Raw genomic sequence first — 17,926 nt, forward strand, 5'->3', positions numbered from 1 at the left:
TTTTGCGTAGCTGTTAAAGACATCCTGAAAGTCTTCCAGTGTATATGTATAGAATATGGAGAACTCTGTAGCTAGTGTACTAAAAAAGCTGATCTAAATGCTCTAAATGTAGGATAATTAAAAAAAAAAAAAAGCCGCAGATAGTATTTTAAATTCTACTTCCAGTTCACTTGAATTTAAGATAACACATTGTTCATAGGTTGTTCTTAAACAGTAGTTATTTTCTTGTTGACCAGTTTCAAGGTGAATATTTCAGTTACTGCAAGATGGTAGAAAAGCAATTGAATGTGTAGGAAGGTAATAGCCTATTGTATTTGGATCAGAGAAATGAAATGAGGGGCTGAAGCTGTTTGCTGTAATTATAGAGTTGAGGAACTTTTTTCTGACTGTGATGTATAATAATTGCAAAACATAGTGGAAAATAAGGATTAATTACATCGAGTCATGTTAGCCTTCATGTTGTAGCATATTGCTAGCATCCTACTCCCCTTCTTTTTCCATAATTTCTGTGGCTTCCTTAATTAGTTTAAACAGCATGTATGCACAGTACAGAAAGTTTAAATAAAGATACTTAATTTTACAGTAAGCCAAGACTTAACTGTACTTAATATTTCTGCAAACAGAGATGGTTCTTGGACTATGATGTGTTTAATGTTTAAACTACTTTTAACATCAGCTTACTTGGCCTATATCCCAATTTACTAATAAATAAGTCCTTGCAGAGAAGTGTAGTTTACAGTTTTGTCCTGCTTCTTGTGCCAGTAAAATTGTCACCTGTGTTCTAATTGCATCGGTTATGATGTTTATCACAGTATGAGAGGTGTTGAGAATCCTGGCTGGTGTTTGCAGAGCTGGTAGTTACAAAAGCTATTTGGGTATGACAGTAACACGGTGAAATAATCTTCTGGCTTTTAAATAAAGCAAATGTAGTGGAGAAGTCAGCAGAAGAAGCAGACATGCAGTAGAAGTCACATTTATTTGCTCCATAAATCAGGGTTTTACTAGAGAGTAGCCCTGTATAGCTACATGCCAATTCTTGTAAACATGGTAGGAACTTGACCAAAACACCTCTAATGTATGTATAGGTATACGAATTGGAGCTATGTGGTGTTTAACTGATTCAGGAACAGCATAAGATCCTTTAGCAAGGAAAATGCTACTGCACTCAGCATTAAATTTTGTGTAAAGCCAGAACAGGTCTTTCTATTGAGTTAAATCACTGAGCAAAGAGCATTATACTAATCTATTTCAAACCACTAAAGCTAAATCAAATTGAAGACAAAAAACATTCAAGTAATGATTAAGCATCAGGCTTTAGGCTTTGTTACCTGTGCTCTCCTCTCCTAGAGAGATTATTGGCTCCTTTGAGAAATTTCAATCAGAACTGAAACCCTACCTTGTAAACTTCTCAAATCTCTAATAAAATGAACATGAACTTGTCCAGCTGGATGTAGACCTAGTTGTCACATATGTGAATGGGGTGCACGTTTTTGGTGATCTTTTAAAAACAAGATTCCTGAGTTAACAACATCAGCCCACATAGGAGGACTCCAAAGATAAGTAGGGATGAAAATAGCTTTTCATAGAACATTGTAAGTGTCACAGTGTTATTGGTTTCAAAGACAGTCTTAAGAACAATTATGCTTTATTATCTGCTAGACATTTTAAATGCTTGGATGGATTACAGGAGACATGTTTTTGAAAACATGGAAATTATTTCCTTATTCCTCTTCATTTTCTTCTGAGATTTAATATTCACATAGCTTTGTAATTCTGAGCAGAGAGATGATGACTGTTGTTTTAAAGTGTTCAGAGTCCAGATGAAGAAAAAAAAAGCCAAAATATTGTTATGAGTGATCTTTTTAAACCAAAAAAATTTAACTCCTTTGGTAACTGAGCAATAAGGCAGAGCAAAGTAGAAGATGGCAGTATAATACAGAAGTTTATTTTGAGGTATGTTTTGAAGGGTCTCAGGTTGCGATAAATCTGTTGAATTTGCAGAGACTGTGGGAGGAGAAGAATTTTGAAGAGGGGAGCAGTGAAATTGCTGGAGTGCTTCAGAGAGTACCATGTTTCTTACAATCTGTAAGAAATTTGTGTTCTTCAAACGAAGGAAGCTAAGTGCATTAATGCCATTTTATTCATCTTGAGGACAATTAACAGTTTGGCATTGGGTTGTATATAAAAAAGATCAGAATAAAATTCTATGGTCATTATCTGTGCTGGTAACTATTACAATACATAATTATTGTGAATTAAAGCAGGCCAGGGAGACTTTCAATGGTTTGTGTTGGTTTTTTTTTTTAAAAACAAACAAACAAAACCAACCCTGAACCCAAAAAACTTTACAAAAAATTATATTTATGCCAAATTAGAGAGCTAAATTTTTAGTCTCACCAAATTTGTTTTGGGGAGATTGAACTAATCCTTGTTGGTTTCCCTTGATTGGAATTCATAATGTTTATTGCTGAAGTTTTAGTAAAATAAAATGTGGGATTCGCCCCTAAAGACAATGATGCCTATGATCATGCAGTGTCTCGTGCTGCTGGTACAAGGTACTTTTGCCTGTCCTTCTTCTGCAGTTGACTCCTTTCAGTCACATTGCTCACAGTTAGAGTTCTTTCCAACCTGTCATTACAACTTAAGCTTGGGCCCTTGTAATTAGGCTTGACCTTAAAAGTTGACCTCTGTACTATAAACTTCCAGAATGGGCTACCAGTCACTATCTAGCCCAGCCTGTAAAGCCTGCTGGCGGTCAGGTCAGGTCTGTTCTCCCCTTCCTGCAACGTCAAGGACTCTCCTGTGTTTCACAGACTTCAGTCTCAAGAAGTCAGGAAATGGCAAGCATGTAATTTTTTGTCTGTATGCATTTCCATGGACTGCTGTATGCCAAGTCAGGCCTGCAAGGAGAAATGGGTAACCTACTGCCCCTTCCTAAAAGGGCTGTTTGAGAGTGCAGTGCATCTGAGTGTTAGGCTCAAGAAATTAAATACTCTGTTTAGATGGCTTTGTGTTATCTCAGAGCTTCCATCAAAGAGAGGGAAGGGTGGCTGAGACTTCAATATCATGCAGACTTCTCTAGGGGAGATGCATCTTTGTCTCTTTAATTTTGGATCTGTCAGTCCTGCTAACTGCGCATTATTTTTAAATGTTTCTCTTGGATTGCTCTTTTCTGTTTTCCGTGTCCTTTGAATCCTGTTTTCTAGGAGTGAGAACATTTGTTTCAGAAAGATTGATCTTCGCGCTCCAAGGTGCCATCCTCACAGATGCTCCCTACCAAACTGCTTTTTATATGTAATAGAAGATCTTTATTCACTGCACATACCTCATTTGCTAGTACTGTTTGGGTGCTTACAGTTAAAATGACTGTTTTTCAAAACCATGACTGTGTGGGCACTCATAGCTGCAAGGGGAGAAGGTTGTTTTGTTGGTGTAGGTACATAATTTCTCAGGCACCTTGCATGTGGCTATGTTTGGTAAATAATCTCTCTCAGAGCCCTGTGCACTCCTGTCAACTGAACCTGTTGCCTGAGACACAGTTTCTGCTTACTGTCTCCCTGGTAATGTTTGGTGGATGTTCTTGTGTTAAGCATTGTGCATAGATACAAAAAAAATTTTGATACTGGACAATTGCACTTGTCTAACAAGCAGGAAGCCAGCTGTGAGCTTTCGTAAGGTTTGCTTAGCTTGCTTTGAGCCCTGTTAAAGATTTTTGTTGGGAATCAGTCCTAGCTTTGTGTAGAAAAACATATTTTGCTGTAGAAGACCAGAAATTCTGCCCACCAGCAAAAGCAACTGCAGCAGCACCATGCAATGAAATCCACCACCAGGCCCACTCGGGGGTGTGTGCTATAATGCATACTCATGTACTACAATAGGAATGGCACGTTCTGCTTTTCTTCTCAAGTTTTACAAGGGAAGAACAATCCCTGAGAGGAAACAAAACTGTGAATAAACAAAAAATCTGTTTGTCCTCCCTAAGGTGCTTTCTGCAAAGATTTTGCTTGTCTGTGGGGATGAAGTTCAAAAGCTTTGCCTGGCAAATGTAACCATCATGTTTTTTAGTAAGTGGAAAGCCTCCTTGCAGAAAGCCCTGGTTAGCCTTGGCACTGACATCAGCTTTATGATCTAAGGCCTACTGAGGTCACAGCGACACTGAACTTGAGTTTAGTGCACACTGTGCTTGTAAAGAAGGGCCTTGGAAGTGCAATACTGAAACATATGGTTTTTCTTCTTGTTTAAAATTGTAGAAAGGAAGGAGGAGCCCTTTGCCAACCACTCCAGCCATGAAACCAGGCCTAGCATCACTGAGCAAATACCACCACCCGAGCCCAACTCCTTCACTGCATCTGCCAGAAGAGTAAGTGAATTTGGAATCAATGGGGACTCCAACAGTGCTCGAACGCAGTAGGTTTTACTGGGAAATGGATGCTCTGAAACTGATTTTCAGAGGAGTTGTAAGACTTGAATTTAGTAAAGCGTGATAGTATGCTATTTTGACAAAGATGCTGTGTTAGCAACAGTATAGGACTGACCCAAAGGAGGATGTTTATATGATAAGGCTCCTCTTGAATCTCTTACCCTCCAAACCAAATTGCGCTGTTCGCAAGAGAAACCCTGCTTACCACAAGTGCTTTGTGTCGCTGTCGGTTCTGAGATAGCTGATTCCAATCTCTTACTAGCAGGAGATCTTTCACCAGAGCTGGTTCCTGCTGATGTATCAGTAGTGAATTTGGCATCATCATCTAAAGTGCCTCTGACTTGCCAAATTCAGTTGATTCAGTGGCATGATGTTACAGCCCAGTAAGTGGAGAGGATAAAGTTTGCATCTGACTACGATAGCTAGGCTATGAAAGCTTTTTAAAGGTGAAGCAGAGTTACTGAAATCTTATCTGAATTCTCCAGCTCTCATGTCACTCAGCTAGATGGCACCAGGAGACTCTGTGTTCTGCTGAGGACTTATGCTTCTGCTTTCTTTTTGCCCCAGAACATAGAGAACAGCTGTGCAATGCAGGCACCTTGCTGAAGTCTGAAGCACTAGGTGCATGTTAGAAGGAAAATGTTTCTTGCTTAGTCACAATTTTTTATTTTTGACATGCTACTAAGTCTAACTTTTCATCCAGATCTAATGAAATAGAGCTCCTTTGGGCATTGTTCAACTCAGGCTGACTTAGCAGGGGAAATATTAAAGGTAGAAGGATACTAGGACACGTGAGCACTTTGGCTAACCTTTTCCCAGCTGCAAAGTATTGTTCTCACTCCTTTGAGCTGTTTAATGCAGAATAAGGCTGTGAGGGTATAGAAGTGGGCCTCTGTGCAAAGCAGTTATTAATTTGACCTCAATCACTAAAAATCAGCTACTTTACCTTTTCTGACATGTTTGATTCTTCTGTAACTCTCTTTGTCAGATTGGGTTTTATGTGGGAAGATATGAGTGCTTGTGTTGCCCTCCATTTGTGGAGTTCTTAATGTGTTGTCCAGAAATTACAGAAGGCGGCTTTTACTGTGGATTTGAGCTTTCTCTGAGGAAAGTGTCAAAACTACATTAAAGCATTAGAGCTGTGTAGCTCAGTAGACTGGAAGTGCTAGAATTAGTGGAGTACAGATTAACTCTGTGCATCTGCATTAAAATAACATTAGCTAAGAAAAATTGCTAAAATACTGCAGTGGTAATTTTATCTTTGCAGTCTTGAGTCAATGAGTTTGAGAGCAGAGCTCCCCAGTAGCTTCATTTATTCTGGATAATGTTAGGTTTTGTGTTATGTAGAATATGGTATATTAATGCTTATATCAGCTTTGACCGAAAGCCTTGTCTACCCCAGTATCCTGCCCTTGACAGTGACCATCAAAAGATACTAGAGAGGACAGAATCTAACTGGAGTTCTCTCCTACCTGCTAGCAATTTACATCTCAGGAACTTGCTGAAACTGTGGTATTTTTTGTATTCAGTAGCCCTTGTTGGACTTTTCCTCTGTGAATTTATGCAGTCACTTTTTGAGTACCCATAATGTTTGGGATCCTGTAATGGCAAAGGGTTCTTCAGCTTAATTACATATTATACAGAACTTTCTGCACCTGTTTCTTTAAGCCTGTCACACACTGGTTTTGTTTGCTGCCCCTAGTTCCTTTATGGGAAGTAACAAGGAATAACTGATCCTTATTCACCCTTCTATATGTACCTGAGGGTTTTTTGTACCTTGGTCATATCTCAGCCTGGAGACTGCTGATATACTGAATAACTCCTCATGCAAAAGCTCTCTTGCTCTACTCATTCTTGTTGCCTTTCTCAGAATCTCTTCCCCTTCTTCTATACTGCTTTTAAGCTGTGGAGCCGAGCTGTGCGTGATACCAAAGATGTGATTGTACCTTGCAGTACCACAGACATATAATGGTGTTGTGTTTCATATTCTATTCTTTTCCAGTAATTCCTAATGTTTTGTTTGCTTTATTTCCTATACAACTCAGTGTTGCCCCGTGTCTTTGTACAAGTATCTCTTGCGGTGTCCAGGCTCCATTCTTGAATGGCAGTAGGCCATTTTTTTTGTAAGACTTTTTTTTTTTTTTTTTGTAAGACTTGATAACTATAACTGAAGTTGTACATTTAAGCAGTTGTGTATTTGAGGAATACTATATGCTTGTCAGAAGTGCCTCGTGTAAGAAAAAACATGAAGGTCCATTCTGTAGTATGTACAGAATATGCAGTTAACTGACCATCGAAAGGTTTAAGGTAGAATGGGCCTCTACAAAGCCTGTAGTCAAATCTCTTGCTTGAAGCAGGGCAAACTTCAAGCTTATGTCATGTTGCTTTGAACTACCTGAGCTCAGCTGAGTATTAAAAAGTCTCTGAGGATGGAGGCGCCCCACTCTCTTGCTCCCTGTCCCAGTGCAGCATCACTCCTACCAGGAGGTATGTCTTCCTTCATGTCAATTGGGATTTCCCATGTTGGAACTTGTCTGTTCCTCCTTCTCTTTTCACTGTAGACTGTTGAGAAGTCATCTGGTTCCATATCCTCTGTAAACCCCACGCCCCAAGTAGCAGAGCAATTAAATCCTTTCTTTGCCTTCTCTTTGCCATGCTAGACAAGCCAGGTTTCCCGAGTCTCTCCCTTTACGTGTTGTGGGCTCCAGCTCCCTGATAATCTTAACGGCTTCTCCTGGACTCTCTCCAGTTTGATTTGTGTAAGGGTTTTATTTGCAGCTAGTCCCAAAAGAGTTGATTACTTTTTTTGGTTTTCTGCCTTTACTGAATAATTCCCCCTTCCTAAACAGGTGCTAATAAAAGCTTCATTGTTCCTTATATTCTTTCTGCAAAGCTAGAGGAGAGCATTGTGTAGGCAAAGGAGCTGCACAATGACATGAGATTTCTTTCATTGTCTGTCCTTGGGGATGAGGGCACTACAGCAGTTTGAATCCCTGTGAGTTCACCTTGAACTATATCCTGTAATTAAAGCTAAGCAGGAAATCAAAGTCACTCCATCTTATGTCCACAAGTGTAGCCCAGCAAAAATTGGAGCTTGTTGAAACGCTTTCAGTACTTAGATTGTGCCTTGCAGTGCTCTTACTTCTTCCAAATGTCCCTTTTTCTCCTATACAGTTCAGTTGGCTCAGCAAGTCAGATGAGCAGAAGGATGAGTCACCTTCATCGTGGCGGCTGGGACTAAGGAAGACTGGCAGTCACAACACATTGAGTGAAGTCGCTGCTACTCGTGAGGCGCAGAGAGATAAGACTTCTTCTATCTATCGTTCTTCATCAAGTCCTCGGATATCTGCATTATTAGACAACAAAGAAAAGGTTTGGCTTTCAGCAAAGATGTTTTAGTGCATCCCAGTTGAGCAGACTTTACCTCACAGTTTAAGACCCTTTCTCTTTCATTTTGAGTTGTTGCTGGGTTTTGCATCCATAACAAACTTGGGTCTCTTTCATTCTTTCTTTTGTTTTCTTTTGAAAATTTTGCCTATCCTATCAGTTGTTCTTGCAGAACTGGAGTTCAGTGCCCCTTTGACCTAATTTCTGCTCGATTTGGAGTGGGCTGCCAGTGAACATGGCCTGTTCTTTACTGGAAAATATCTAATCCAGGCAGCAGCACATACCTGCAGTGGAAATTCTCCTTCACTGTCATCTATATGGATTCCTCCTGTATCCACGAGGTGTATTTGCAAATCCCGTCCCATGTATTTGCTAGCTGTAACTTTGCTGCCCGTGAGTAGGTGCCCCATCCCTGGAAACATTCAAGGTCAGGTTGGACGGGGCTCTAGGCAACCTGATCTAGCTGAAGATGTCCCTGCTTGTTGCAGGGGTTTGGACTAGATGACATTTAAAGGTCCCTTCCAACCCAAACTATTCTATGATTCTATGATTTATAAATAGTTCTAGTTAGAAGCTGCTTTTATTCACTAGTGTGCTCTTCAGGAAGTCATTTTCAGAACTGATACTTTTTTGCTGTGGTATGTGTTGCCCAAGAAAATGCCTTAAACCAGTTGTCCTTAGACAGAAGAATGCTTTCTTAGTTGAAGAAATTTGAACATTAATTTAATTGTCACTGAACGTGCTGGCAGTGTAATAGATGTGCAGTTGAAATACTTCTTTTGCTTCATCAGGATAAAGACAACAAGAGCTATCTTGCCACAATAGCCCCCAGAAGACTAAGCAGTACGAGCGATATAGAAGAAAAAGAGAACAGGTGAGACTGACTGGACTTAATGGTCAGCTTCTGTCCTGTTGATAGTTCCTCCGTAATACCTTTTTTTCTATATTCATGCTTCATATATTTTCTCAGCAGTCCCAAGTGCACAGGAATTCACAATATTGAGAGCTGTCTCTGATCTATAAAAGTTCTGGTACGTTGCTTTTCATTTAGGTGAGCAGGGCAACAGGCTGGTTTTTCCACTCCTGTATTCATTCGTATATGGTCTCCATCCAGGAAACTAGATTTATGCATACTTTTTCCTTTTATATGCAAGTGCCTCATTTTGTAGCTGGCACCTACACTTGTACTTCTGTCACTTGCTCAGTAGTCACCTTCAGTCCCTTTGTTCACACATCTGTCATTTTTTGATTCACTTGAGTTTGTGAACTCTCTGGTGTATGGAACTGTTTCCATTGCAGGGCTTGTTTTTATGGTGAATGGTAGTTGGCCCTCGACAGAACCACAGTATAAATGGGATAAATATCTAGTATCTCAAGATATATTTGAGGAGCTAATCTCTACAAACAGGTTCTTCACAGTTTGTGTTAGGAGGAGTAAAATTTGAGCCTAACCTCATTTCCAGCCGCTTCCACAGTTGTGGTAGAAAGGCACATACAGAGAAGTCATTGTGAACTGTAATTGTGAAGAAGTCATGGCAGATGACCACCCTGAGAGAATTTCAGCACAGGCTGAGATTCTTTGCTGATCTTTTGCTGTAACCTCCCTGCTGTGTTCTTGCTTAATCTCAGCCAGTCACTGTGATTTGGAGTTTAGCAGACAATTTGTGTCTGCTGATAAGCTTGAGCAGTTTTGGCAGCAGCTCCTATTGAGTGGCATATCCAGCTGACTGCTGACAAGTGTCCTTTGCTTGGTAAAGTAGGGAATGAGGAGAATTGGCCTGCATGAACAGATGGTGCCTAGACGTACTGTGTAGTACAGATTTTTCCCAATATTCTTTTGTTTCAAAACAGCTGAGTTTCACTTCATGGAACACACAGGTGTCTGAAAGGGCATCAGCATGGACACAACAATTGAGAAATGAAAAATAATTGCAAGCTGACAAGTGAATGGATTTGTGTTGCATTACAAGCTCGAGGTCATGTCCAAGACCAGAAAAGAATAGGACATATTACCAAAGTGTGTGTTAGGAAATTGAGCCCTGATTTCAGATAACTATGATAAATTGGACTACTAGTAATTTATTGATAACTTGTCAAGTAGTTTTAGATATTGCCAGATATTTTGTTTGTTGTTTTCTGCTGCCAAATATAGCAAAGGATTTGCGTACTCAGTTGCATTACTGTCATTGCCTGGATACCTTGGAGAATAAAAACTTCCCCTGCAGTTGCAGTATCTGTCCATTTATGCAATGTTGTTTGATACAAGACAGCAGAGAGAATATCAAATGATGTTATTTATTATGTTAGATTACTTTTATGGACAATCTAAATTTCAATTGCAAGTTTTCTGACTAAAAAGGATCTTGTTCCTCTTTATGCAAAACAATACATCATCTTGGTGATTCTCAAGTAATACAGCTGGCAATAACAGAAACTGATGTTAAGGCCAGAAGTGGCATTTCAGTGAGTTGTGTCACCTGTGAACAACAGTGCACATAGGTGTAAGGGAAGGACTTGTGTTGTGGAACTGTAAAGGAGTCAAAAGCAGACTCCAAAAGTTGTTCTAAACAAACCTTGTGCTCTCTCCTGTATTAGAGAATCAGCTGTTAACCTAGTGCGTAGTGGATCTTACACCCGGCAGCCATGGAGGGATGAATCAAAGGGAAACGAAGCTCCCCATTCTGGTGCACCTACTACCTATGTATCTACCTACTTGAAAAGGTATGTCCAATTCATACATGGTTTCCCAGGCAGTCAGTTCTGCTCTTAACATGCCTCCCAAACTTCAGCCTCCTGCTTGCTTCTTACTGCATCAGTGTAACTGGCTTTGGGACTCTTCTGCTGAGAGCAGGAAATAAAAATTAAGGTTTGCCGACATTTGTCATGCTAAATAGTATTTTTAAAGGCCATCATTTTTGTTGATTTGTAAATTGCTGAACTGAATTTAAATATTCTTGTTCACATAATTCAAATGCAAAGTGTTTTCTCAGTTTTATGCTAGTATTATGGTTAGATAATAAAACCAAAATTGATCATAAAAAGAGAATAAAGTAATTATGGTCTGAAAGCATTGTTCAAATAACTATTGACAGGTAAGCTGTAGCTTATCTTTAATTTTGGTTTGTATTAGTCCATGTTTATGGCATCATTATCAGAAAAGTGGCGGTGTTCTTGTGCATGACTTACAGCACTTGCTAAGGAGTAAGACTGATGTCTCCAACCATTTTCTTGTGGCAGTAAGGAAGCAGTTTCTGCACAGTGTATGTGAAATTGTAGAGGCTGAATGTTGGTACACTAGCCAAGCAGAATCAGGAAAGCAATCCTGTGCATAACTTCTTTAACTGACAGTATCCTTTACCCCTTTGGAAGGCAGAGGCTCAGTTTCCTTGAAGTACCAGATAATGACTGTCTCTGAATGAGGTGAATCAATGCCCTGCTCTGTTAAGGCAAATAATACATTACTGAATTCTCATCTCAGTTGTGAGAAGGAGGATCAGCTCTTTGTGCAAGTACAGTGCCATCACCTCACCTTTATTTTAGCTAATACTGGAAACCGTCAAAACAACATGTATAAGCATGTCACACTGCAAAGCCATTTGATCTGTGCTTAAGGAAAAGGGCAGAAATATTTCAAGGTTTTAGACTGTGCTTCACCAAATTCTAGACCCCAAACTAAATAACTGTCCTGAAGATGGAACAATTGCTTGAAATATTTGGGAAGATGCGGAGTTTTTGTGTTCTAGTACTTATGCTGGTAGAGTTAAGTTGTGCTCGAGTATGCGTTTGTCCAGTTGCTGAGCATATACAGGCCCGTTTCCACAAAAGGTGAAACAGACAGCCACTTCAAGCAGTAGACTTCTCCTGATCTGCTGATCCATTCCAGTGACTTCACATCTATCCTGGGACATGATGACAGGCCAACCTCCATAGCTTGTCTCTCTCCAAAGGCAGTCCAACAAGCTGCAGCTGATTACATTGGAAAAATTTTGTCTCTTGCAGCTGGCATGCCTTACTGTTCCCTAGTCTGAGAGACAGTCCAGTCACTCACATGGCTGTCTGTTGAAATTTTACAAACATTGCCTGTTTATCTCAGCTAATCCAGAACCAGATTTAGTATTACATTCACATAGTTGTACTGTATTTCCTTGGTTAAACTGTACAGAGACTAGCAAAGGTTTTGGCTGGCAGTGGTATGTCACTAATACCGGTTTATTGCTACAAAGGCTGAATTCTGGCCTTTCATAGGAGAGTGTTGGTTTACAAGCAATTACAGAGAATAGCTTTGCCAGGTAGGAATAAAGTGTACTTTTTTTAAAGAGATCAATGGTTTTGCATTTTATGTACAAACAGTAAAATCATGATCAATTTGACCTCTATCCTGTATGGTTTTCTACAGGAGAGCACAGAGAAATTAAATATAATCATATTGAACTTCTGATTTTTCCAGCCTTGTGCATCAGCCTCTAAGATGAGGAAAGGCACCTGGTTGCCTGTTAGGGATAAGCTCTTTGTCATTTGCAAATATTAACAAAACTCTGATCACAACTCCAAAAGATATAAAAGCTCATTCTGAGAGAGGAAGAATTAAAGTGAACATGACATACTTGGATGTTACTGAGAGGATGACTTCTGTACATCTGCATTTCCCCTTTACCTTAGCATTTAACTAATCTCCATAAAGATACCTAGTTATGTTCTATAAGGGCTTTATATGACCCCCCAAACAAAGAGTAAACAACAGCAACAGATCATCTTAAGATGTTGAAAATGGCTTTTCTTCTAAAAGGGAACAAGGTAACTTGCAGCAATGTTGCAAATGTTCTTCAGGTTTAGTTGAAGCAAATGTTAATGCTCTCTCTGTAATGGTAGTGACTGTCATTCATTCTTTCTATATGGGTGTACCACTAGCCCAAAAATTCACAGAACCCTGTTCTGACAGCCTATTCTCCATGTTAGTGCGTATTGGCCTTCAAACAGCCAGTTCACTTTGCCTGTATATTAAAGGATTTGGACGAAAACTGGCATAGCAGATGGAATTAATTCAGCATCCTTCCTTTGACATCAGCCATGAGTGATACCTCACAGGAAGGGACCACACACACCAGAATGAAATAACTTTTTCACACAGTTAGTTTCTTCTTCATTTTACGTATTTGCATATATGCCTTCTTACTGGTTTTGTTCACATAAAAACCCGTGCAGTGATTCAGGCCAACAGTCCGTGCATTCCAGACAGTTTCTGACAGCAACCAGTTTTGAAGGGCAAGTTGCAAAAGCTAGGATAACTTAAGAGCAGTCTTCCACCTCCCACACTCCCTTTACTTCCAGCAATCGTGAATTTAGGGGTTATACTTAACCATTGTTCTTAATAGCCACCACTGTGGCCAGCTTCCATAAGCAAATCCTGTTTTGATCTCTGCAATACCCTATGGCAGTGTGTTCAAAAAAGATAGTTAAGAGTTTTGTGCAAACCTTTTTTATTAGCATATGTGGAAGCTTTTTTAAGGTTTTGAAAGTTTTTAAGATTTTGAATTCTACTTGCCATAGCTGTTTTCAAAAGTATTGCTTTTTATTGATTTGAAATGTTTCTTTCCATTTCACTGCTCGTTCCCTGATGGTTATGTTATGGTGATTATGTTAGAGAACGAGTAGCAGTGTGTCAGTGCCTTTTTTTATTTCCAGTGTTGAATTCTTTAGCATAAATTTGTAATCCTCCCTTTTACAGATTCATATGAACACAGATGTTAATTAAGAAGATTCCCGGGCTAACCTTTTTCTTGCAATTTTCTGGTCCTGTTCAGATCAAATGTGAACAATTGAATAAATGCCTTAGAGTCCTCCTCAAACTGTGCAATGCTACCCATGCAAGGTGACAGGGTGAGGAGGTGAATTCCTGTAAAGCTGGCAATGCCTTGGCTCCCTCCTTGTGAGCAGGAGTGTGCGCGTGATGCTCCAGCAGCACATTTCTCCGATCTGGGGCATGTGCGTGTAGGAGTTGGCAATGCCATCACCATGCTCTTTTCCTCCATTCCTCCTCCTCCTTCCCCTCTCAGCTCCCTGACATCTCTGCTCTCCCAGGCACCTGGTGCTGCTTCCATCCTCTTGTCTCCCCTTTTCACTCATTACCTTTGCCTTCTGAAAGACAGTCCTTGTCAGGTCTTAATAACCCTCCCATGTCCTCCCTGACCAAGTTCCTTCTCTTTTTTGCAGCCACCCCTCATGCCCCACCCTCTCTGCTTTGGGCTCTCCTAGGATCGTGCCACGTCAACCCTGCTCCCCACAGGGTTGCCACCACCTCTTTCCCTGCCGTTCCTCTTGTTCCTTCCCCTGGTGCACGCTCCACTACCATCATCTCCTCAGTACACTCATTTCTGCAACCTCACGGCTGCTTGCTCTGCACGCCCACACCAGCCAGGCTTAGCTCCCTCCTCCCAGCCCTCTCCAGGGCTTGACCTTTTCCTTTGGTGCAGAGAGCCAAGAAGGGAGGTACGTGCTTCCAACAGGACTTCCTGCTCCCCCATAGTCCGGGCAGGGGCCAGCATTCCAGAGGAAGCTTTGTTTAGGATCTGGTGGAGGTTGCTACCTGGTGACAATAACTTGCTTGTTCCTTTGTGACCTGGATGTGGCAAGCAGCCATCAACTGAAGAGCCCCAATGTAAGGTTCCTCCCTGTGGAGGTGTTCCAGGATGCCCCATTCTCTCCTTTGGCTGTCTAGGGACCAGCTGCTTGTTCTGGGCTGGCTGGGGTCCTTGACACATAAAACTGATTTGTAAATTGGGTGCCTAAGTGAATTGGACTGGATCCTTCTTCTGACCTCCTGTCGTTGGCTGTAGTACTGCCCCTTTCAAATTTTATTTCAGCCTCGGGCTGCTCTCTCTGACTCTTGCTGTAGTGTTCAGTTCCAGTCTGTTGTCCCTGGCTTTCCCATAATCCTGCAGCTGTTTGTCCTGGTCTGCTTTTTCTCTAGGTCAGCTTTTACTCCTGGTGCAACCACTTTTCCTCCATGTGCACTGGCATGGGAGTTATTAGGATGCAGGAGGTGAGAGGCAGCCTTCCAGCCTTCTTAGCCTTTGATCCTGCAGACAGCACAGTCTGACCAGTAGCAACCAGGAATACCAGTTGCTGGGAAAGGTGTGGCAGGATCCTAGATCATGCATGCATGCTCGTTTGCTCTGTGCAGACAAGGAGCAGCCTGTATATGAGGCTCTGGCACGTGCAACAGGAGATTTTGCCAGATTTCATCAAGTCTGTCTTTAGAGGTGTGCAAATTCTCCCACTTAGGGTGGATTTTCTCTGAAAAAGGGAAAGGGTACATCCTTATATGAGAGCCCTTCTCCTTCTCTCCTGTCTCTTCTCCAAAGTATAAGCGCTTAAACACTTACAGCTTTTCAGTAATAATGGTTTTAAGGGTTTTGTTTTAAACTGGCAAAATATGTATTTCCCTTGCTCATTCTTGAATATTTTTTGGACAGTTTTGCTAGCTATTTTCCAGAAATACAGAGTCTGTGCCAAACATGCCTTAAAGAAAATTAAAGCCTGAACTGATCATCTTTGCCAAAGCTTTAAGCCACTAAAAACAAGTTCTTAAAACTGGACGTCCTGGGCATCCTTAGGGGGTGATGAAGCCCCACCTGCTTATGTCACTCTCTCTCCTTCCCTGCTTTAAGCAACCTCATCCTTGCTCATTGTTTCTACTTTTCACCAGTACACAGGGGTGCTCTGTGTGCACCGCTTTCACTGCGGTAGGGTTTTTCCCTTCCCTGGTCTTCACCAATTCACCTTCACACCGTTATTCTCTCACTGAAACTCAGCTGGGCTTAGCTAAGAGGGGTGCTGCTAGTGCTAGCCTGCGTGAGCGACCTGCAGCAACTCCAGTGGGCTCTAATTTCCTTGCATATGTTTTGCTAAGATGTAATACTTGCTCCCTTTCCAGCTGAGAGCCCAGTTGTGGTGATGTTCTGTTGAATATTTACTGTGCTCTGAAGGACATGATTTTGTGATGTTTTACAGTGCTTCATTTGGTAGAAGTAGTGACCTCAGCAGTCCCTACATTTCAGCCAGTCGCACTACATCTCTAGCTACCTCACCCACTACCATTGGTTCATCTACCTCATTGGGCACCCTGTGGCAACCTGTCTCTTCCTGTCCCACATCTCTCGGTGTGAACACTACTGCATCAGCCCGCCAGTATACCAGGTAATGGCTCACAGCTGAGATAACACTGCACAAAATCAGCATTCGGGTTGGAAGTTCTGAATTCTGGAGTGGATTATGGATTGGAAGTGCACTTCCATGCAGGAAGCGCTGATAAGAAATCCCAGAATGGTTATGTTGGACGGTTTCAGTAGTGCATATGCACCAGCAGGCAGTTAACAGCCCGTATATGACCTTAGCTTCTTCACTCACTGGAGTGGTCAATTGTGCCCTCTTGCTACCCTGTTAGAGACATGATGTGTTACTCAGGCTGCTCTTGGGCGTTCAGCGTACAAGCTCTTGGAGTTCATTCCTTCTGCTTATTCACCAGGTGCATTTTTCTAATCATTTTTGCTACAAACAGGGATGTGAAGACTATGAATTCCTCCTGCTTATTCTTCTACAAATTTTTAAAAATTCATTTTAATGTGTGCTGTTCTCTACAAAAACACAAGTCTAGAACAAGGAGAATGAACTGTCAATGCTCCCTTGAGCTGGCTGGTCTCGGGCAGCAATTGAGTTCACTTGCTTTGCTTTCCATTATGTCTTCTCTATTTCAGAGCCCCTTTCAGGCAACAAACTGATTCTGCTGTAGAGAAAAATACAGAGGGCATCTCTGCTAGCACCCCCCTAGGTGTAATCACAAATCGTGCTATACTCGGCTCTGCTAATGGTATTGCGAATGCCGGTGCTGCCTCAACTACAGGAAAGGACTTCTCAGCTGAGGAAGCCAGGGAGCGCAGAAGGTTAGTGAGCAGAGTGCCGATGTGTGTCAGTCCTCTGTGATCAGGTCTCACGTGGTGGTGATGGTGGGGGTGTAAGAACTGTTTCTTAGGTGCTACATGGAGTTACAGGCTGCTGCCCCTTGCTCCATCTTAAGGTTTTGAACTGAGTCATCACTGGCTTGTAGGTTAAATTTAGTTTCATAATTTTCTGCTTGTCTTTTCAATATCTCAGCCTTTTTCTTCAGTAGTCATCTTGGCTATTAATCTCAGTCCCTAAGGCCTCTATGTATAGAGGGACAGACAGCCCAGTAGCTACTTGCAGTAGGTTCTGTAACATGAATCCCATCCTAAAAAGAGCGTTGGACTGAGACACATTCAGATAAAATCCATCCCTCTGATTCTGCTCAGCTAAGTTTACATGTGCCCCAATGAAGACATCTTTGCTGCACAAGTCCCCTGGACTCCCTCTGCTGTTAGTGGGGGGGAAACATTCCTGGCGTGTGTAGCTGTGTGATCCAGGAGGAGATGGACTGCACTCTAGCAGCATACATTTCTTTCGATTGACTAGAAGGAAGACTTAGCACAGAGGTAGAAGTATGCCATGTTCAACCAAGGCTATTACAGCAGTAGCAGCATTTGGAATTACTCTGAATCTAGCTGGTGGTATCTCTTTCTTATCATATGTTATTTTAAGACTGGGGAAATATAAACCTGGGTAGCTGGTGCTCTTTTCAAAGGAAATTTACCCTGTGCATTTAAGTACAGAGTATCAAATGATCCCTATTTATTCCTACAAACAGGTTAACTTTTGCAAAATCTGTCTCTTCCGATGTCATCAATGAAAGTAAATGGTAATAAATAAAATGCAGTGAGGAACTGTGTATTTCTAACTAGGAACCAGTTCATGGAGTGTTTTGAGTAATTAGATTCTTTCAAACTAAAATAATAACTTCTTAAAATACAGACCTTCCTGAGTGGAGATAGCCCTCTGATATATTTTAAATGGCCTGAAGCCAAAGGATGTGAAAAGCAATAGTGGAAATAATCAGCTTGCAAAGGTGAAGATGGTAGAGCTCAGCAGTGCCATGTAATCTGCAGTCAGCCATGTGACTTTTCCCATGGAGGGAGGGCGTGCTTGCTGTGGGCTTCTCTTTGCTTCGGCTGCATCAGATCGAAGAAAAAAGGTGGTCTGTGTTATTTG

The 17,926-nt window shown here is 41.3% G+C and overlaps 1 protein-coding gene across 11 annotated transcripts in view; it reads left to right on the plus strand.

Moving 5' to 3' along the window:
- The window catches only part of PPP1R12B (protein phosphatase 1 regulatory subunit 12B), a 124,742-nt gene that overhangs the window by 45,845 nt on the left and 60,971 nt on the right, over positions 1-17,926 (plus strand). For 7 of the 11 annotated variants that reach the window (XR_012654106.1, XM_075055312.1, XM_075055313.1 and 4 more), the window contains 6 exons: positions 4,251-4,360; positions 7,595-7,792; positions 8,599-8,681; positions 10,403-10,528; positions 15,818-16,003; positions 16,561-16,746. Coding sequence is in view for 10 of the 11 variants with exons in the window: in XM_075055312.1 (XP_074911413.1) it covers positions 4,251-4,360; positions 7,595-7,792; positions 8,599-8,681; positions 10,403-10,528; positions 15,818-16,003; positions 16,561-16,746 (889 nt within the window). In the remaining variant the exon portion in view is untranslated. Of the gene's footprint in view, positions 1-2,001; positions 2,098-4,250; positions 4,361-7,594; positions 7,793-8,598; positions 8,682-10,402; positions 10,529-15,817; positions 16,004-16,560; positions 16,747-17,926 lie in introns of those variants that run through there. The other 4 variants (XM_075055315.1, XM_075055316.1, XM_075055318.1 and 1 more) reach the window with 3 other exon arrangements.

The sequence above is a fragment of the Buteo buteo genome, chromosome 23 (genome assembly GCF_964188355.1).
Source record: "Buteo buteo chromosome 23, bButBut1.hap1.1, whole genome shotgun sequence".
NCBI lineage: Eukaryota > Metazoa > Chordata > Aves > Accipitriformes > Accipitridae > Buteo > Buteo buteo.